The 21047-nt window shown below is 44.0% G+C and overlaps 2 protein-coding genes and 1 pseudogene across 2 annotated transcripts; all 3 read left to right on the top strand.

Moving 5' to 3' along the window:
- The first annotated feature begins 3886 nt into the window (after positions 1-3886).
- On the top strand, positions 3887-13244 carry LOC146614700 (leukocyte elastase inhibitor-like; annotated as a pseudogene).
- A 301-nt stretch (positions 13245-13545) lies between these two features.
- Positions 13546-15935, top strand: LOC146614699 (leukocyte elastase inhibitor-like). Its single transcript, XM_085376446.1, has 6 exons — positions 13546-13713; positions 14460-14597; positions 14681-14798; positions 14898-15040; positions 15174-15341; positions 15511-15935. Exons 1-6 carry the CDS (start codon positions 13546-13548, stop codon positions 15919-15921), a joined length of 1146 nt encoding a protein of 381 aa, XP_085232572.1. The 3' UTR covers positions 15922-15935.
- Positions 15936-17471: 1536 nt separating this feature from the next.
- Positions 17472-20514, top strand: LOC146614698 (leukocyte elastase inhibitor-like). Its single transcript, XM_085376445.1, has 7 exons — positions 17472-17671; positions 17810-17993; positions 18740-18877; positions 18961-19078; positions 19178-19320; positions 19454-19621; positions 19791-20514. Exons 2-7 carry the CDS (start codon positions 17826-17828, stop codon positions 20199-20201), a joined length of 1146 nt encoding a protein of 381 aa, XP_085232571.1. The 5' UTR covers positions 17472-17671; positions 17810-17825; the 3' UTR covers positions 20202-20514.
- Positions 20515-21047: the final 533 nt, after the last annotated feature.

Raw genomic sequence — 21047 nt, 5'->3', positions numbered from 1 at the left:
TTTTGTTGCTCACAGCATTTCTGCTGAAAATCATAAACCTTATGACTTTCTAGTCACCCATTTTTGTCCCTAAAAGCCCATTTGTTTTTGCTGAGTGTCCATCATTGAGTGGCTCTTTAGCTAAAAGGTGTGGACCGTGTCAGGTCCTGGTGTTTTTAGCTCTTTATGCCTCAGACTCCTTGTTGAAGTCTCGATATGTGATATAGATTAGTTTTGTTCAGCTATTAAAACCATTAGCCATTTGATGCTGGTGTAGTGTGATGCTTCTTTCTAACAGACATCTCTCCAGTTTTGCTCAGTCTCAGCTTCGGGAGGGCCTCCCCTTGTGCCATTGCTCCCTCGTAGCTGGGAATTCATCCTTGACAAGTCTTTGAAAAACATTATTCTCTAAAAAAAAAAGAAGAAATAAAGGTCATAAAAACTTTATTTATCCCAAATGGAAATGTACTGTCTGACATAGCTCATCTGCTATTTTCATGAAAAATAAAATGCGTGATGGCTGTGGGTGTGAATGGTTTTAGAGAGAGAGGAGTCTTCCAGTACTGATTTTCTTTGTTTGATTAAGTTGCTGCAAAGTGGCTGATCAGAGTTATTAAGGATGGCTCTTTAGTGTGCATATTCTATTGTTCTAGACCAGCAGCCAGAGTTCTGACTCTTTTTTTATTATTAGATTATAAAGCCTCACTTATGGACATATTGCACTTCTTTTTTTTAACCCAAGACCTGACTGAGCTAAGGCCATAGCCAACTAACTCTTAATAACAAGCTGCCAACAAGCCAACTCCCTCTGGCCTTTTGGATCTTGGTTTCAAACCTTCCATCACATATAAAGCAGTCATTGCGCTTTGTATTCAGAATCTTATAGCAAAGTATCTCCAGGGCTAAAGACTAATGGGATAATGTTGCAGTGACATATAAGGTTTATTGGTTTCTGAGGCTGGTAGTGGCAATCTTATCTCAAGACCTCACAGTAGAGCACTTCACTTCCAGACTGCAGGCTTACTTGTGGTTCCTACAGTAGCGGTTTTTGATACGGGCGACACGGGCGGTTGCTCGGGGCGGCATCGTGGTGGGGGGCGGCATCACGGGCATCGGCAGAAAAAAAAAAAAAAGAATGCTCGTACTCATGCTGCCCCGACGTCAGCCAGCGCATATTGGGAATGGCATAGCCACCGATCGGTTTTCTATCGCCCATTTCCTGGGAGTAAGGGAGCCCTTCGTCTGCGAGGTGCGCCTGCTGCTTGCGGCGCAGAGAGGAGAGGGCGGGGCGGCGGGGGATTCTCTGACCGGCTGGAGCAGCATCTAAAAACCAACTCGCAAAATAAAACAAAATAAAAACAAACCAACAAACACGAAAACAGCAGACATTATGATACAGACTTAGAAAGTGAGCGCGAGAGCCCTCGGTCAAAGTAAACTTTATTGTCATCTCCGCTACATACAGAGCAATATATAGAGAGACGAGACGACGAGGCTCCAGTTACAGCAGTGCAAGTAAACAAACAATATATATAATAAGAGTAAGAAAATAAATATACACTTTAGGACTCGGGGTAAAGGGATCAATAACAATTTAAAATTTACAGTTTGATGATTTAAAGTCTCACACACAACCCGTCAAAAGGGGAGGGGGCCCTGCTGCTTCCAAATAGAGCGTATTTCATTTATAATGTTGTAAATCCAAGCCCATGATTTGAATCCTGGGTTGTGTGAAATTTCAGAAATGCACCCTAGACAAAGTGAATCTGTGAACTAAGGTTTAGGTGTGTTAGGACATGTTGTGGTGATCCATGGATTGAGGGATGGGTGTTCATACTGGAGTAAAAAATTAAAACCAATGGAAGATGGACAAGAAAAGTTCAAAGCCATCAGGTGCTCAGTTTAGAAAAAAGAGAAAAGAAGAGGAAGAGAAACGAGCAAAAGATACAGGTAAGCAGATGTGTCATTGGATAATGGCAGGACATCCTGAAACAATCAGAATACTTTATTAATCCCTAAGGAAATTATGTGTGTTACATTTGCTGCAAGAAGAAATGGTAAAAATAGTAACAGTAACAGACTAAACTCCAAACAATACATTATGTTACAGATTTTAATATTAATTAGTCAATTGTCAATTGTTGATTTGTCCTGTTCTCATTGTATGACGAATTATGATGGCTGTTTGGTAGCCGTTTGCATACTAGGCATACTCTCTCTCTCTTCATATGTGTGTGTGTGTGTACAACAGCTTTATGTTAATGTACAATCCTTAATATGTTTTGTCTGTGTGTGTGTGTGTGTGTGTGGGGGGGGGGGGGGGGGGGGGGGGGGCGCCAGAGGGAGTGTTCGCCCAGGGCACCAAACAGGCTAGGACCGCCACTGGGTTCCTAGGATATTTAAAAGTAGAATCGGGGGCAGAGCCTCCTGCTTCCAGGCTCCTCCTCTCCAGCTTCTAACTTGGATTCAGCAGACAGACACCCAGGTTTAAAACAGGGGTGTCAAACTCAATTGCATAGGGGGCCAAAACTCAAGGCACACTTTATGTTGCAGGCCAAACAAGATAAACATTTTTTAAACACACTAAAACAATGTTGTTGTTTTTTTAACATAAATATGAATAAAAACAGACAGGAATATTATTCCAGAATAAATAAACTTAAAAAAATAAACTTTAACTTTAAATATTTTGCTCTCCATAAAAATATATCCTGTCACAATTATGCAAATTAGAAATATGAACATGCTGCCAAAAACCACAGAAAAAATAAATGAAAGCATACACAAGGTTGGAGCCGCATGTAGACGGAGCAAAGTCCGCTGACTTGGTTCAACATTACTTGGCAACAGGGAAAGTGAGGCAGCTTGCACTGGTGCATTTGTGACAGTTTCACTTGAAATGCCTTCACCGCATCATACATGCCATGTCCATGAACTGACAGATTTCCTTGCTGAGCTCAAAAACTCTATTGAGAGCTTTTCCCCAACTCAGCCAACAGACCTCAGTATGATAAGGAATGTCGGCAAACTCTGAATCTATTTCCCACATAAAAGACTGAAATTGAAGGTGATTTAAACTTTTAGCCCAGATAAAATTTACGGTTTGCGTTACGGTGATCATTACATGCTCCATCATTTTTAGGACTGTACCACACAGCGTTTCCTGGTCTGTGATGCAGTGATATGCTGTTAACTCACCGGTACAGTTCTCCTCCTGCATCTTTACTAGATCCTACATCCTGCACAACACCAGCTCGATCTGTTGTCCCAGGGCAGTTTCATGTCGGTTACACTTTGACATACGTTTCAAAAAAAAAAAAAGTATTTTCCTGTCGTTGTCCCGTGCATCGATTTAGTTTCTAATATTTACACTCCACGGATGAAGATGGTCAGCTGTGCAATGTCCATCATATCTGTACTTTCATCCACAGCAAGAGAGTATGCAATGAAGTTTTTGCTTCTTTCACACAACTGTGTTCTTAAATCAGGCTCACATTTGCCAAAATCTGCGTTTTGTCTGGACACAAGACGTCGCACACCTTCATCATGCAGCTCTTCAGAGTGGTACTGGGCTGATTTGGCTATCTAACAAGGGACTGCAGTTAGACTCGTGTCTCAACATTTAAATGAGGTAGTCCGCTGGATTTGTCTTCGTTTTAGTAGCTTGTAGTCTCATATAAGTGAGCAGAGAGTCGTTGCTGACAAGTTTCTGAAACGGGCTGCACCGTGTCCGGTGTCTTAGGTTCAGTGGGTGGGGCAGCTCCGGTTGTTTCTGTCTGTATGCGCTCTCCTAAAAAAGTCACTTTTTCTCTATGCTTTAATCTAAAGTCTCTTGTTGTGTTTCCGGTATGTAATGATGTAGCAGTTTAAACGGTTGTTTGCATGTTACAGGAAAACACCATCAGCCATGTCCGCCGTCAGCAGCTCAAACACAGCCTTTGTCTTGGAGCTGTTCGGCACTCTGAACCAGACAGACCCTGCTGGAAACATCCTTGTTTCCCCTCTGAGCAAGGATGGACCATGGCCAGGGCTACCTGGGAGCTAAAGGAGACACTGCAGCTCAGATGGCTCAGGTCAGCTCACTGCACAGGCACCACGCCATCAGTTGATCTCCTAGCATGTTGATCTCCTAGCATGTTGATCTCCTAGCATGATGCCTGTGCAACTTCAAGACCTCGTTGCATTTTAAAAGCAGTCAGTCTGACCTGTTTTCACAAAACGTCTTGTCAGATGTGGCCGTCTGCGTTTTTCCATATAGAAAAAAAAACATTTCTGTTTTGTTTTTTTTGTCTCTATAAAAAACACACATTGCTGCTGTCTATAGATAAACTGCATAATCTCTCACCCTCAGTAAGTTTATGAATAAATAAAATTCACCTTTTGGTATTTAGTTAAACGTGTTTCAAAAGCTTGTGGGAAACAAGCTATTTGCCAGAGGTCAATGGGTCAGTGTTTTTTGTTTATTTATGTTTTTATTTATTTAATTGGCTACAACTGTGGCATGAATGCAGATCTCCATAAGTTGTGGTTCACCATCTAGCTAGCTGACAGGGGATTTCTAAAAATCTTTAAAAACAGGAAGTGGTTTAGTAGCTGAATAAGTTCATCACAAAAGTATTTAGGTGAAAAGTCACATAGACATGTAGATTGCTTAGTAAACAGAAAAAGCACATTTCATGAAGCTGGTCAAATTATATAAAAACAAAAATCCCTTGACACTAGCAATACTGGAAAGGAGCAAGCATAAGTCTCACAGTGTGTTGCAGCTAAAGGTCAAGCTGCTGAATTTCACAGAGGGAGAAAAGAAACAGCTAGCTGTTTTGTTTTGTTTTGTTTTGATGACATTGTGAAACATGCTGCTAATCAAAATGAGGTAGACGAACTGTGTTATTTAAAGACTGCATTACATTACAATGCTCTGCAGTTTAGTGCAGGATAAACAGGTTAGACATGTCTGACTAGTGCACAGTGGCTGTGGTGCAGAGTATAACAGAGATGAATGTATAGCACTTTACTAGTCCCTAAGGACCCCAAAGCGCTTTACACATCCAGTCATCCACCCATTGGTGATGGCAAGCTACATTGTAGCCACAGCCATCCTGGGGCGCACTGACAGAGGCGAGGCTGCCGGACACTGGCACCACCAGTAGGCGCCAGTGAAGTGTCTTGCCCAAGGACACAACAACTGAGACTGTCCAAGCCGGGGCTCGAACCGGCAACCTTCCGATTACAAGGCAAACTCCCAACTCTTGAGCCACGATCGCCTGAATTTGAAGCTCAGCTGATGATGCTTGAATTTAGTAACTGAAGAAGAAGAAGAATCTTTTAATTGTCCAACAAGGGAAAATTTGGGTGTAACAGCAGCAAGAAAGACACATATACAAACAAACAGCACACAAGCCACAGAACAGAAACATACACAATTTTTACATATTTATATCAAGGACAATGGTTACCAAAAACAGAGTACTGTACCGTTATTAAATTCAATAAAATTAAATACAGATAAGAGGCAAACCCTGGTTATAGTGTGAATCGGTTGATAAAATAGTACAAGTTACTGCACTGATGTAAACATCTATGTTTGTTGGGAGCAGTTCTGATTGTACAGTCTGACAGCTGATTTAAAATCTCTCCGATTCACAAGGTCCTGATTTAATCCCCGATTCAGAGAAATTTATCAGTACTGAGACTTGCGAGACTTCATCAGAGGTGTGAGCATCACAGCAGATGCCTTTGTGTCAAAGTAACCGAGGATAAAACACATTTCTGCGGTATTGAACAGCGGAAATGAGGCTTACTTGTCGGAGGTCATTTGTGGGGGGGGACAGCGTAACAAGCAAACAAATAATCGGAAAACAGACATTTGAGATGGGAAACTGTTCTTGAAGTACTGAGAGACAGAGCTGTGCAGGAAGTGTGAAGTTTATCGTGGTGGAAGAAAAACAGCAAAAGTAAGAGGGAATTAATGACGATGTTTATCAAATGTGAAGCGCAGTTTGGATCTTATTTTGCTGCTGGTTCAGTGAATTTTGGTCAGAGTGACAAAACCTGCAGCTTCAGAATCTGTGAGCCATCGGCTTTCAGCCCTGACGGCGTGTCCGTGTACGTGTTGTTGGGTGAGAAAGCCGACATCTCAGTTTCTGATGCGTCGGGTCTGTGCTTGGTGTTTACGTCTTTGTGTGGAATCCGTTTATTTGCTCTCATTTGCTGTTTCAGCTGTTTGGTGGTTGTTGAAATGAAAGATTTAACCTGAGATTCTGGCATTTCTGGCAAAATATATTTATATTTAAAAATCGATTCATATTTAATGAATTAATATCCATTATTCAAGCTAAAATTGATTTTAATCGATAAATCGATAATTGAAACCCAGCCCTCTCCTCAACATGTCTTGAAGTTCTCCAGAGGTAATGAACTAATCATTTGATTCAGGTGTGCTGACCCCGGGTGACATCTAAAACCTGCAGGAGACCTGCCCTTGAAGCCCGGAGGTCCCCACCTCTGGTCTAGTATAAAGACAACATAAACAGTGTACTGCCAGTGCAGAGGGTGGAATCCATCAGGACAACTTCTGCTAACATCTTGTTGAATTGTGTAAATTCACAAAGAGCAGTAAACCTCAGAGCAGTAGTAGCTCAGATCAGCTGATCACAGCCTGTACGTTAAGAAAATCTAAAACTCACAATAGAAATTGTTATGAGTTGTGATTCTTTTCCCCACATTGAGCCACTGTGACCGATTTTAGGGTTCCCTCATCTTTCTGCATCCCACTTTGTCTCTGAGTAGGGAATGGGACAAAGTCACACTCTACAATGTAGGCAGCATAAAAACAAAGGTATTTTTTCCCATATTTTATTTTATTCATCTTCTACTTAACTGATTCAAGCTGAGGACATTTCTTAGAATTAAGATAAAGTTTGTTCCCTTCTTCTAATATTATTTTATTTGTACACTCAATAAACACTTCCATCAAAGCCTCAATAGGCAAGTTGTAGTAACAGTTTTTAAAGGATATTTCCTTTAAAAAAATGTAGTTAGTTTTCCATTACTAATGTCATTTCAGTTAATTTAAGATTTTATTTCAAAAGTCTCGTTTCTATTTTTATTTTGGTTAACTAAGATGTTTTGGTGCTAAACCCTGATATATTGCCAGTGCCAAGCAAATGCTTTACACTTGCAGCTTTTCTGTAAGAACCACTGCAAAACATGCAGTGGTTCTGAACCTTAACTCTATGGATGTGCAAATAACATATATCAAACTGGCTTTAGTAGCAAAAGAAGTAGATCTTCCACATGTTCATCCCATGTTAGTGTATTGTTAGTGTGTTGAAAACAAACCATTATTTAAGATTGTAACCAGAATAAGGACCCATCCACACTATAGACTATATGCATTAATACATACAGAAATACATGAAGTCTGGGTATACAAGTCTGGACTAAGTCTTCTTTCAGAAAAGACCGCAGGAGTTGGGTTAACTGTCTTTAACTAAGTTCCACAGAAGAATTGTTTACATCAGAGATCTTTCCGGGCTCAATCCAAATTTGGTGCAGCCATACTTGAACTTATTGTTATGGAATATACAGTAGGTGTGACTTATGAGCATGATTTTCTGAAAACAGAAACAGGCAATATCATAATTAGTAGAGTCACAATCACATCTACTCATCACCGCAATATCTCAGTGTCCACAAGGGGTCACTGTAGACCAGTGTTTCCCAACCACTGTGCTGGCGCATAGTGCCGTGAGAGATGATCAAGTGTTACGTTGAAGATTATCTGGTTCCTGCGACCGGCGTGAGTAACTTGCAGAACAATTACGTTGTCTTCCACTAGCAGGCAGTACAACTACCTGCTCTAATTAAATTAGTTGCCAACTGCCTAAGAAAACGAAGAAGAAATGACATAATGGTCATGCTGTTAGACGATACAGCGTGTGCAATAGCAACAGAAAAGAAAAAGTAGTCAATCTGACCTGGGCCCTGGAGAAATTTCTCACCTGGATGAAGGCCCTAGCATGAGTAGTGGTCAGAAAAAAACAACAAAAAAGTTATACTGGGGACAAACTGAGCTAATTCTTCTATACCTGGTGCGCGGGGAAAAATTGTCAGTATCCTTTTTTTGTCATTTTTGTTTGGTGGTATGCCGTGTGATTATTATTATTTTTTTTTTTTCATAGACAAAGCGCTGTACACAAAGATTAAAATAAACAGAAAGTTAAGTAACAAAATAGACAATATACACAATATAAAAGATTAATAGTAAATGAAAATTTAAAAAGTGTTGATCAACAGAAGGCTTGTTTAAAAAGAAAAGTTTTTAACTGCTTTTTAAAGGATTCCACAGAGTCAACCAAACGTAGTTGTGGTGGTAAACTGTTCCACAGCCTTGGTGCCACAGACTGAAAGCATCTGTCCCCTTTGGTCTTCAGTCGTGTACGGGTAACAACCAACAAACTCTGAGTCTGTGAGCAGAGACAAGCAGCAGCAGTATATTTTATGAGAAGCTTGGATAAATGATCTGGGTCCTGGCCGTTTAGTGCATTTAGTGTTAAAACAAGAATTTTAAAGTGTATTCTAAAATCAATTGGGAGCCAATGTAAGGAATATAAAATAGGAGTAATGTGAGCACGCTTGCTAGAAGATGTTAGTAGCCTGGCCGCTGCATTTTGTATAGTTTGGAGGTGAGAAAGAGATGATTTGTCCAGGCTGGTAAACAGGGAATTACAATAATCTAAACGTGATGACACAAATGCATGAACAATTTTTTCCATGTTGGTAGGATTATTTGGTACTAAGTACTGAGGCATAACCTTAACATGTACAAAACCATCATACCCTTATCATACAGTAAACCTTCCAAAGGGAATATAACTTACAGGACAAGGTCTTTTGGGGGTTTTTTTGGGGGGGGGGGGGTTCTTACTTTTCTTTTTTTCTGAAAAATTAAAGTTGTCCAGTTTCTACCTTTGGACCATAAATGGTTACGTTAGGGTCACTCAGGCTCAGTGTCACATCCTTTCAGTCTTTGTCTTCAATGCCACACAGGCCCTCTCATTCAGCTCAGGTGAAGGCGTCCATGCAGACTTCCAGAAACTGAACGCTGACATCAACTCACCATCTGCATCCTACATCCTGAAACTAGCCAACCGTCTTAATGGAGAAAACACTGCCCACTTCCTCCCAGTGAGTGTCCACATCAATGATTCTCTTCATAAAGTTCTTCATTACAAAGACTGGATTAATAAACAGATGTCTGCTCTCTGCAGGACTTCCTTTTTTTTTTTCTTTTTTTTTTTTGTGTCCCGTTTGGATCTATAGCCATCAGAATTGTTGTCTTGAGGCCAAGAAAGATGCCAAGCGGATTTATTTTACCAAGTGGATCATCATGGCCTTGCCATATTGGTCCATTTGATTGACCTTTATTATAATTATGAATTTATTTTATTTTCAGTTACAAACGGGACAGACATGACAGGGGGAAAGAATGAAAGAAAGAGAAGGAGAGAAAGAAAGAAAACCAAAGGGGAGAAGAGACGGTGAGAAGGGGGGGGAAGAGAGAGAAAAAAAACAAACAAACAAAAAAAAAAACAACTCCTGGGTCACCTGTATGGAGAAAAAAACAGAGGAGACAGCAAACAACAAAGAGCAACATAATAAGAAAAAAAAAAGCACCATCACAATAAACTAGCTAGCCGTAGATATTATTTAGTTACTAAATAATAAACGATATTGTGCAGCACGCAAGATAGACAGCGCACATTGTGCTTTGAGGCAGCAGCCAAGAAAGCTGTAGTCCGCGTCTGTGAATACCCATGTGTACACCTGTGTGCATACCTGTGTGGATCAGCATGCTTGCATTCCAAAGGTTTCTCCATGTAACGATCTGCTAGGGAGTGAGGGGAGCCACAGCCCTGTCCTCTATGGTATGAAGCAGGTATGGAGGAGATCAAAACTCCAGACATCCAGAGGCCCCCAGAACACAAGAGACCAAGGAAGACCAACAGAGGGGCAGCCGCGCCACTGTCCCAGTAAGAGCTGAGGAGAGTCCCAGATGAGGGCTCACTCAGCAGCCGCGGAGCAGAAGCCAGGGGGAGTTGCAGTGACGCGCCCGTGAACTCCGCCGGCAGCCAGCTGTGCCTGAGTGACCGAGCCCCAGGCCGAGAGGCCGGGGGCACCCCACCTCCGAAGTGGCCCGAGCGAGCCCCAATAAGTGGCCGCCAAGGAGTGAGCCGGTGTGTACCCGGACGCCCCCAGATACAAAGAACCACCAACGCACCAACACCTGAGGGAGTCCGCCACCGGCAGGGGAAGTGGTGGTGGGTGGAGATAGGCCTCCAAACCTTGGAGGGCCCGAGATGTCCCCAGAGAGGTGGCGTCTGATACCCAACCTGACATATAGACACAGACATACAGGCACACACAGACACAAACATCCATTCCCACCCTCATGCTCTCATGTGCACTTCACACTCAACCGACGTGGAGACAGACATAAAGAGACGCTGTACACACGATCACACTCCCCAAGCGTACTCTACAAACCGGGTCTAGGTACTCTTGCCCCTGGAGGGGGGAACCGCACCCAGACCCAGGTGGTGTTACCCTTTTCCCTGCGGTGGGGAGAGGCAGACCGCCCCGACTCCGCAGCAGCAGGGAGGCCCCACACCCCAGACCGCAGCCGGACGGCCAACTCCTCCTAGCCCCCCAGCAGGCCGCAGAGAACGGGGGTGAGAAAAGACTCCAAACCTCCCTCCACCCGCTCATTGTAGTGTTGATGCATGTGTGTTCTAAGGTGCAATTAAAACCCAGGAGGGCATGGAGCTACCTGCCAGAGAGCAGCAGGTAAGCGCATAGTCCCTCCTGCTAGCCCTCAATGTCTACGTGTATTTAAAATTGAGAGGTGGGCAACGATGCCAGGGGTGAGGTGTACACCCTGATGGTAACTTGGATTCCGTGTATCGTGCCCACCCCCAAGATCCTATATGTATGCGTAATGAGAGTGTGAGTAATGTGAATGTCTAAGTTGTGGGATAAAATTGAGGCAGAGGCAGCCAGAAGGGGACAGAGGGGGGGGGGTAGCCTCCTCTGCACCCTGGTGACATACCCCTACTCCAAGGCCCTGCATGTGTGGGTGGTTGTGGTGGAGCGGGAAGAGGGAGGCAGCTGGAGATGGGGAGGAAAGGAAGGGAGGGGCAGGTGACCCCTCCCTGGGGTCAGCTCCCCCACTGACCCCAGTAGGCACTCCCATACTCCGCGACCCGCCAGGGAAAGGGGGCCCAGGCCCATCCAGACCGGGGCCCAGCGCAGCAGCGCCCCCCGGCCCCACAGAGCCCGGGACAGTCCACCCAACCCCACCACAGAGAAAACTGCACCCACCCCACCATCCACTCGTCTTCCAGACTACATGAGACAATAGACGCCCAGGCTGAGATCTTCCTCCACCTCTCCTGTATCTCCCCCTCCTGCAGAGAGTTCCTGAGGGGAGGAAAGCTCCTGCAAGGTTTGACAATCTCCCCCACCGGTTAAAGAGCCCCACAGGCGGCTCGACACACCGGCGGCACCCTGCGCCAGGGATGGGCCCCCATGCACCCACCCGCCCACAACCCCGGCAACACAAACCAGGACCCAAGGCCCCGAGGCCCGGCCAGGGCCCCGGCCCAGAGACGGAGCGCCCCCAGACCCCCACGCCCATCCCGGACCCACCCAGGGGCAGACAGGCTACCAGGTCAGTAACCCACGTCCATCAGCACAGACCCTCCCCTAGCCCCGCTGCACGCAGCAGGGCTGCAGGACTTCCTTGAAGCCACACAGAAGTACTACCAGGCAGACCTGAAGACTGTGGACTTCATCGGAGCTCCAGAGGCGTGCAGAGCAGAGATCAACAGCTGGGTCGAGCAGCAGACAGAAAGTGAGACTGTGCATCTTCCACAGCCTGAACAGCAGGGAATCATTTTAGCATCCTCTGTGGATTATAATGAAATATTGTTGTGTTTCTGTATTTCCTGTCAGATAAGATAAAAGACCTTCTGAAGCCAGGAACAGTCAACGCAGATACTAGACTGGCTCTGGTCAATGCTGTCTACTTCAAGGGCAACTGGAAAAACCCGTTTAAAGGGGCAAACACCAAAGAGATGCCCTTTAAAATCAAACAGGTAGAAATTTAACTGAAGGATACAAGATCTGGACACAAAGTCTGAATACAGGAAACTGTGTCAAATGTTTAAGGTAAACACCATCAGAAGCTTTATGATAACATGATCTGGTCGCCTGGATTTCCTGTGTGTCAGAATGAGACCGTACCAGTCCAGATGATGCACCAGAGGAAGAAGCTTCCCTACAACTACATTGCTGACCATGATTTGCAGATCCTGGAGCTGCCCTATGTGGGTGAGGAGCTCAGCATGTTCATTCTGCTGCCTAAGGAGTCCTCAGACGGCTCAGACCCTCTGCTGAAGGTACACAGCCTAGAAACAACTTCCTGTAAAGAAAAGACACAAAAACTCTTCTGCTTCACTTCAGTTTACTTTATTGAATTTGATCACTTAAGAATTGAACAGACCGCTCCTGATTTCATGTATAAAATGAATTTAAATATGAGCGAAAGAAATATGACAAAATGTATTAACTGTGTTCCAGCTGGAGAAGAAGCTAACACAGGAGAGGCTGAATGAATGGACCGACAGGAAAAACATGGAAGTTCATTCAGAAGTTCTTGTTCACCTGCCAAAGCTCAAGCTGGAGGAAGACTATGAGCTGAATGATCCTCTGGCTAAACTGGGTATGAAGGACGTGTTCTGTGCAGGAAGCACTGACGTGTCTGGCATGAACGGTGAAGGGGGGCTCTTCCTGTCTACGATGGCCCACAAGGCCTTTGTGGAGGTGAACGAGGAGGGCACAGAGGCCACTGCACCACTGGGCATGCAACAGCTAGGTAAGAAAAGTCCTTCTTCCCCAGATGACACATACATATGTCAGAAATAATGATTCACATTATAGAGAACACTCTGATTCATCAACTTACAGTCTGGGATTTTATTTCCCATCAGAGTTGAGCATTCTCAGTTCAGATTTTCCCATGAGATTTAGTAATGATGTTCTCTGGAAAATGAGCCATAACCAGTAAGACTGGACCGCCCTTGTTCCTTCCACCAACCTTATTTATACAGAGAGAAGGACTACAGTCAGTCTCCTGTCTCACCACAGTTCTGTGCTCTTGTAAATCAGGTAGTCCTCTGGATTTTTCCTTGTTTTATGTGTGAGTGTATTTTTACTTTTCTTTGTCTTGTCATTTTGCTTTGACTTTTTTCGCACACAGCGAGTCAAGTATGGTTGAGTCATAGACACCAGCTAATGTGATAACAGCTCAGGCTGTTAAAAAATGCAAAGCTGACTGGTGTACAGATAACTCTGATAGGAATCCTTTGATTTTCTTTATTCTCCAGCAGTGCTGGTGTTACTTCCGGTAAGGTTTTTTCTCATTGCTTTAAGTCTCTTGTTATGTTTTCAGTATGTAATGCTGTAGCAGTTTAAACGGTTGTTTGCAGGAAAACAACATCAGCCATGTCCGCCGTCAGCAGCTCAAACACAGCCTTTGCCTTGGAGCTGTTCCGCACTCTGAGCCAGGCAAACTCTGTCGGGAACATCTTTGTCTCTCCTCTGAGCATCAGCTCAGCCCTGGCCATGGTCTACCTGGGAGCTAAAGGAGACACTGCAGCTCAGATGGCTCAGGTCAGCTCACTGTCACTTGTTAGTTGCACCGCGCTGTCAGTTGATCAGCCAGCATGATTGCAACTTCAAGCCCTCGTTGTATTTTAAAAGCAGTTACGGAAGCGTTGAGCTGCCACCCAGGCAAAAGAAAAATCGAACTATATCACGTTATAACGTCAAAAATTCATTGTTCTAACAATATACCATCATGTAAATAACATATGAAGCTAGAATGTTATATAAATGGCATGAAAGTCCATAAAACGCACAAGCAGTATAGTTACTGAGAGCATGATGTTCAGTGAGACTGACAGTATGTTAAAGGTTATTACGGGGCGATCGTGGCTCAAGAGTTGGGAGTTCGCCTTGTAATCGGAAGGTTGCCGGTTCGAGCCCCGGCTTGGACAGTCTTGGTTGTTGTGTCCTTGGGCAAGACACTTCACCCGTTGCCTACTGGTGGTGGTCAGAGGGCCCGGTGGCGCCAGTGTCTGTCAGTGCGCCCCAGGGTGGCTGTGGCTACAATGTAGCTTGCCATCACCAGTGTGTGAATGTGTGCGTGAATGGGTGGATGACTAGATATGTAAAGCGCTTTGGGGTCCTTAGGGACTAGTAAAGCGCTATATAAATACAGGCCATTTACCATTATTAAACCTGATGCTGAAAGAATAAAGTTGTCCAGTTTCTACCTTTGGACCATAAATTGTTACATTAGGGTCGCTCAGGCTCAGTGTCACATCCTTTCAGTCTTTGTCTTCAATGCCACACAGGCCCTCTCATTCAGCTCAGGTGAAGGCGTCCATGCAGACTTCCAGAAACTGAACGCTGACATCAACTCACCATCTGGATCCTACATCCTGAAACTAGCCAACCGTCTTTATGGAGAAAACACTGCCCACTTCCTCCCAGTGAGTGTCCACATCAATGATTCTCTTCATAAAGTTCTTCATTACAAAGACTGGATTAATAAACAGATGTCTGCTCTCTGCAGGACTTCCTTGACGCCACACAGAAGTACTACCAGGCAGACCTGAAGACTGTGGACTTCATCGGAGCTCCAGAGGCGTGCAGAGCAGAGATCAACAGCTGGGTCGAGCAGCAGACAGAAAGTGAGAATGTGCATCTTCCACAGCCTGAACAGCAGGGAATCATTTTAGCATCCTCTGTGGATTATAATGAAATATTGTTGTTTCTGTATTTCCTTTCAGATAAGATAAAAGACCTTCTGAAGCCAGGAACAGTAAACGCAGATACCAGACTGGCTCTGGTCAATGCTGTCTACTTCAAGGGCAACTGGAAGAACCCGTTTAAAGAGGCAAACACCAAAGAGATGCCCTTTAAAATCAAACAGGTAGAAATTTAACTGAAGGTTACAAAATCTGGACTCAAAGTCTGAATACAGGAAACTGTAAAATGTTTAAGGTAAACACCATCAGAAGCTTTATGATAACATGATCTGGTCGCCTGGATTTCCTGTGTGTCAGAATGAGACCGTACCAGTCCAGATGATGCACCAGAGGAAGGAGCTTCCCTACAACTACATTGCTGACCATGATTTGCAGATCCTGGAGCTGCCCTATGTGGGTGAGGAGCTCAGCATGTTCATTCTGCTGCCTAAGGAGTCCTCAGACGGCTCAGGCCCTCTGCTGAAGGTACACAGCCTAGAAACAACTTCCTGTAAAGAAAAGACACAAAAACTCTTCTGCTTCACTTCAGTTTACTTAAATTTGATCATTTAACAGACCGCTTCTGATTTCGTGTATAAAATGAATTTAAATATGAGCAAAAGAAATATGACAAAATGTATTAACTGTGTTCCAGCTGGAGAAGGAGCTAACACAGGAGAGGCTGAATGAATGGACCGACAGGAAAAACATGAGCACCCATTCAGAAGTTGTCCTTCACCTGCCAAAGTTCAAGCTGGAGGAAGACTACGAGCTGAATGATCCTCTGGCTAAACTGGGTATGAAGAACGTGTTCTGTGCAGGAAGCGCTGACCTGTCTGGCATGAACGGTGAAGGGGGGCTCTTCCTGTCTACGATGGCCCACAAGGCCTTTGTGGAGGTGAACGAGGAGGGCACAGAGGCCGCTGCAGCCACAGGTGCTGTGTTCATGCTACTTTGTGATATACCGGACACACACTTCAGAGCAGATCACCCCTTCCTCTTCTTCATCAGACACAACAAGACCAAGTCCATCCTGTTCTTTGGCAGATTCTCATCTCCTGAGTAGACAGAAGCAGCAGAGGAAAATGATGGTGCAATCCAAATTAAAATAAATCTTTGAAATAAAGTAAATGGAATTTTGTATTGTGACGTTTTGCTAATTACGAACTCTTTTCATTACATTGTTTTTTAAATAAAATAGATGGTACTTGTATAAAAGCACAAGTTCTAGCAGATTTAGAGAACATAGATACTGTGTCCTTCAGACTGAAGAGGAAACTCCAACTTATTATCAAGAGTCTGCATCTCTGATGGTATGATGGTGCATTAGTATCTATGGAATGGGCAGCTAACAACGAATAACCATAACGGGACAGGGCAGGAGTAAACACCGTGATGTACACTGACGGGAGACTATCAAAGTAAAACAGGAAGTACACCGAGACAGAGACTGGAGGGGGAGAGAGAACATGAGGGAGAGCACAGACATGCCAGGCAGGGGAAACATGATGGAACAAAACAGGGAGAGGAAACAAAGCACAAGAACTCACAATTAAATAAAGGAAGACATACAGAGGGCAAAGACACAAGGGGGAGTCTAATAAACTAAACAGAACAATCTAGGAACCATAGAATAAATCCTTAAAATAATAAACTTAATATAATACAAAAATGCAAGAAAACTGAGAACGCTGGTTCAAAATGACCCAGAACCATAACATAGAGTCTGAGATCAGATGCATATAATACCAATGACAGTTGGAGAGCAGCGTGGAGCCACTGTTATTTTTATGTTCCTCAGGCTGTAGAAAGCAACATACAGCACACCACTTTAACATTCTGATAGAAGCTTTATACATACAGCCTTGACATGAGAAGAATCAGCTGCAGATAAAGGAGAGACAGAACTGGTAATCAGTTTGTATATAACAATAGATCCATGTGCACTGAGAGAGGTAAAGGTGCAGCAATATCAGGAGAGGAATTTTGATAGAGAGAGCAGGGCATCTCAACAAAATGGAAATTATGACTTTGATCTTATGATCAATTTCAATGGGCACTGCACTAAATAGTTGACTCCTCATGGGAGACACAAGTTTAGTAATAAACAGAGCCAGTGAGAGTGAGTGGATTTAAGAAAGTGAGTGACTCAGGTGTGTCAGTAGGTTTGGCATCTGTTTTTGAGTGTGGGGGAGAGCTAGAAATGTTTACTTTTAATGCTAAGCAAGGAATATTCATGATTTATTTCCAAAACTTCCATATGATCTGCAATTTGTAGCAGATCTACTGACTATCACATAGCAGCTGGAGCAGTCTCAAATGGAGGTCAGTCCACTACTGCCACCTGTGGCCAAGTGCCATAGTTTACTACAAGATTAATTTGTGACACATCTGCAGTAGAGGCTGAGTGGCTGCACTTACATCTGGATCATTCAAATCGACCCACACACATGTTGAAAGATACGATGCCAGCAATGTGGATTGTCAGGACCAAATCCAATCATTAAGCAAAGACAACAGGGATCATTTGTTTCTGTTTACCTGCAAACCAAAACTTGGCCACGCCCCCTCTCGTGACATCACGCTCCGAAGCCCTTTCCTCTTCCGTAGGATCGTCCTTCTTCAATCCTCCAACTTTATTTACACCCAGCAAAGAACTGCAGTTAGACTAATATCTCACCCTGTAAATCGGGTATTCTGCTGGATTTGTCTTCGTTTTATGTGTGTGGGAATAAAGTAGCTTGTAGTTCAGATAAACGAGTCGCTGTTGACAAGTTTCTGAAACGGGCTGCGCCGTGTCCGGTGTCTTAGCTTCAGTGAGTTGGGCGGTGGTTTCTGTCTGTATGCGCTCTCCTGAAAAAGTCACTTTTTCTCGTTGCTTTAATATAAAGTCTTCTGTTGTGTTTCCAGTAGGTAATGCTGTAGCAGTTTAAACGGTTGTTTGCATGTTACAGGAAAACACCATCAGCCATGTCCGCCGTCAGCAGCTCAAACACAGCCTTTGCCTTGGAGCTGTTCCGCACTCTGAACCAGGCAAACCCTGCTGGAAACATCTTTGTCTCTCCTCTGAGCATCAGCTCAGCCCTGGCCATGGTCTACCTGGGAGCTAAAGGAGACACTGCAGCTCAGATGGCTCAGGTCAGCTCACTGTCACTTGTTAGTTGCACCGCGCTGTCAGTTGATCAGCCAGCATGATTGCAACTTCAAGCCCTCGTTGTATTTTAAAAGCAGTTACGGAAGCGTTGAGCTGCCACCCAGGCAAAAGAAAAATCGAACTATATCACGTTATAACGTCAAAAATTCATTGTTCTAACAATATACCATCATGTAAATAACATATGAAGCTAGAATGTTATATAAATGGCATGAAAGTCCATAAAACGCACAAGCAGTATAGTTACTGAGAGCATGATGTTCAGTGAGACTGACAGTATGTTAAAGGTTATTACGGGGCGATCGTGGCTCAAGAGTTGGGAGTTCGCCTTGTAATCGGAAGGTTGCCGGTTCGAGCCCCGGCTTGGACAGTCTTGGTTGTTGTGTCCTTGGGCAAGACACTTCACCCGTTGCCTACTGGTGGTGGTCAGAGGGCCCGGTGGCGCCAGTGTCTGTCAGTGCGCCCCAGGGTGGCTGTGGCTACAATGTAGCTTGCCATCACCAGTGTGTGAATGTGTGCGTGAATGGGTGGATGACTGGATATGTAAAGCGCTTTGGGGTCCTTAGGGACTAGTAAAGCGCTATATAAATACAGGCCATTTACCATTATTAAACCTGATGCTGAAAGAATAAAGTTGTCCAGTTTCTACCTTTGGACCATAAATTGTTACATTAGGGTCGCTCAGGCTCAGTGTCACATCCTTTCAGTCTTTGTCTTCAATGCCACACAGGCCCTCTCATTCAGCTCAGGTGAAGGCGTCCATGCAGACTTCCAGAAACTGAACGCTGACATCAACTCACCATCTGCATCCTACATCCTGAAACTAGCCAACCGTCTTTATGGAGAAAACACTGCCCACTTCCTCCCAGTGAGTGTCCACATCAATGATTCTCTTCATAAAGTTCTTCATTACAAAGACTGGATTAATAAACAGATGTCTGCTCTCTGCAGGACTTCCTTGACACCACACAGAAGTACTACCAGGCAGACCTGAAGACTGTGGACTTCATCGGAGCTCCAGAGGCGTGCAGAGCAGAGATCAACAGCTGGGTCGAGCAGCAGACAGAAAGTGAGAATGTGCATCTTCCACAGCCTGAACAGCAGGGAATCATTTTAGCATCCTCTGTGGATTATAATGAAATATTGTTGTTTCTGTATTTCCTTTCAGATAAGATAAAAGACCTTCTGAAGCCAGGAACAGTAAACGCAGATACCAGACTGGCTCTGGTCAATGCTGTCTACTTCAAGGGCAACTGGAAGAACCCGTTTAAAGAGGCAAACACCAAAGAGATGCCCTTTAAAATCAAACAGGTAGAAATTTAACTGAAGGTTACAAAATCTGGACTCAAAGTCTGAATACAGGAAACTGTAAAATGTTTAAGGTAAACACCATCAGAAGCTTTATGATAACATGATCTGGTCGCCTGGATTTCCTGTGTGTCAGAATGAGACCGTACCAGTCCAGATGATGCACCAGAGGAAGGAGCTTCCCTACAACTACATTGCTGACCATGATTTGCAGATCCTGGAGCTGCCCTATGTGGGTGAGGAGCTCAGCATGTTCATTCTGCTGCCTAAGGAGTCCTCAGACGGCTCAGGCCCTCTGCTGAAGGTACACAGCCTAGAAACAACTTCCTGTAAAGAAAAGACACAAAAACTCTTCTGCTTCACTTCAGTTTACTTAAATTTGATCATTTAACAGACCGCTTCTGATTTCATGTATAAAATGAATTTAAATATGAGCAAAAGAAATATGACAAAATGTATTAACTGTATTCCAGCTGGAGAAGGAGCTAACACAGGAGAGGCTGAATGAATGGACCGACAGGAAAAACATGGATGTTGATTCAGAAGTTGTCCTTCACCTGCCAAAGTTCAAGCTGGAGGAAGACTACGAGCTGAATGATCCTCTGGCTAAACTGGGTATGAAGAACGTGTTCTGTGCAGGAAGGGCTGACCTGTCTGGCATGAACGGTGAAGGGGGGCTCTTCCTGTCTACGGTGGCCCACAAGGCCTTTGTGGAGGTGAACGAGGAGGGCACAGAGGCCGCTGCAGCCACAGGTGCTATGATCAGCGCTTGTTGTTATATACCGGACACACACTTCACAGCAGATCACCCCTTCCTCTTCTTCATCAGACACAATAAGACCAAGTCCATCCTGTTCTTTGGCAGATTCTCATCTCCTCAGTAGACAGAAGCAGCAGTTATTACAGCAGCATATTTGTCAGAGAAGGCCTTTTATGTTACACCATGATGACGCTAAATTGCATACTGCAGGTATTACAGCCACAATGAAAAATGAGCAGTAACAATATCACAAAAAGCATCTAGCAGCTGCTTTTTTCACATGTTTACAGAATTGTTAAAAGACGAGGGAATGCTACACAGTGGCAAACGCTTTGTACCAACTTTTTTGAGACAGTCATGATGCTCGTTACTCAAAATTATCAGTTTTTCTCAGTTTACACATCTGATGTGTTTTCTGTGTTTTGCTGAGAATAAAATGTGGGAAAATCATTGCAGACTTTTTTTTTTTACATTTTACATAGTATGTCAACATTTTTTGAAATTGGGGTTATACATTAAACACAGAGCATCACAGACTTTACTGATATCTGATTAACTCCACTGCTTACGCTGTTCAGTATCAACATTTCTCAAATGGTGCTCAGGCCTGCAGGGCTGTAGCACACACTACAGATATACATGACATCATTAGTCACCTGTCCAGTCCAGATTATGTAGATGAAGTAGAAGCCCTGCAAATACAATCCATGAAAATGATGGAGAGCACAGATTTAAACCATGCGGCACAAAGGCTGATGGTTCAGAGAAGGCAGGCAAGAAGATGATTGGACTGCAGTAACGACAGTAACAAGTGACAGTGACAGCCAAGACTGAATACATGTGACATGTGGGATTCAGACAGCCAAGCAGGTGACGCAGACAACATTTAATGGACAGTGAGCAAAGAAAGATGTGCAGCATTTAATCATTAACATGCACAGAAACTCCACATGTGGCTACACAAAGCAAA

The sequence above is a fragment of the Diplotaxodon limnothrissa genome, linkage group LG17, assembly GCF_057381915.1.
Source record: "Diplotaxodon limnothrissa isolate DT_005_m linkage group LG17, D_limnothrissa_male_GT1.1, whole genome shotgun sequence".
Lineage (NCBI taxonomy): Eukaryota > Metazoa > Chordata > Actinopteri > Cichliformes > Cichlidae > Diplotaxodon > Diplotaxodon limnothrissa.
This window is presented reverse-complemented; position numbering and strand designations above follow the sequence as displayed.

Bases quoted from the DNA above. Each gene is read 5' to 3' on its own strand.
- LOC146614699 (XM_085376446.1), top strand. From the start codon at position 13,546: ATGTCCGCCGTCAGCAGCTCAAACACAGCCTTTGCCTTGGAGCTGTTC. The intron at 15,041-15,173 runs GTAGAAATTTAA...CCTGTGTGTCAG, and splicing joins TGCCCTTTAAAATCAAACAG to AATGAGACCGTACCAGTCCA. The intron at 15,342-15,510 runs GTACACAGCCTA...ACTGTGTTCCAG, and splicing joins GCTCAGGCCCTCTGCTGAAG to CTGGAGAAGGAGCTAACACA.
- LOC146614698 (XM_085376445.1), top strand. From the start codon at position 17,826: ATGTCCGCCGTCAGCAGCTCAAACACAGCCTTTGCCTTGGAGCTGTTC. The intron at 18,878-18,960 runs GTGAGTGTCCAC...TGCTCTCTGCAG, and splicing joins ACACTGCCCACTTCCTCCCA to GACTTCCTTGACACCACACA. The intron at 19,321-19,453 runs GTAGAAATTTAA...CCTGTGTGTCAG, and splicing joins TGCCCTTTAAAATCAAACAG to AATGAGACCGTACCAGTCCA.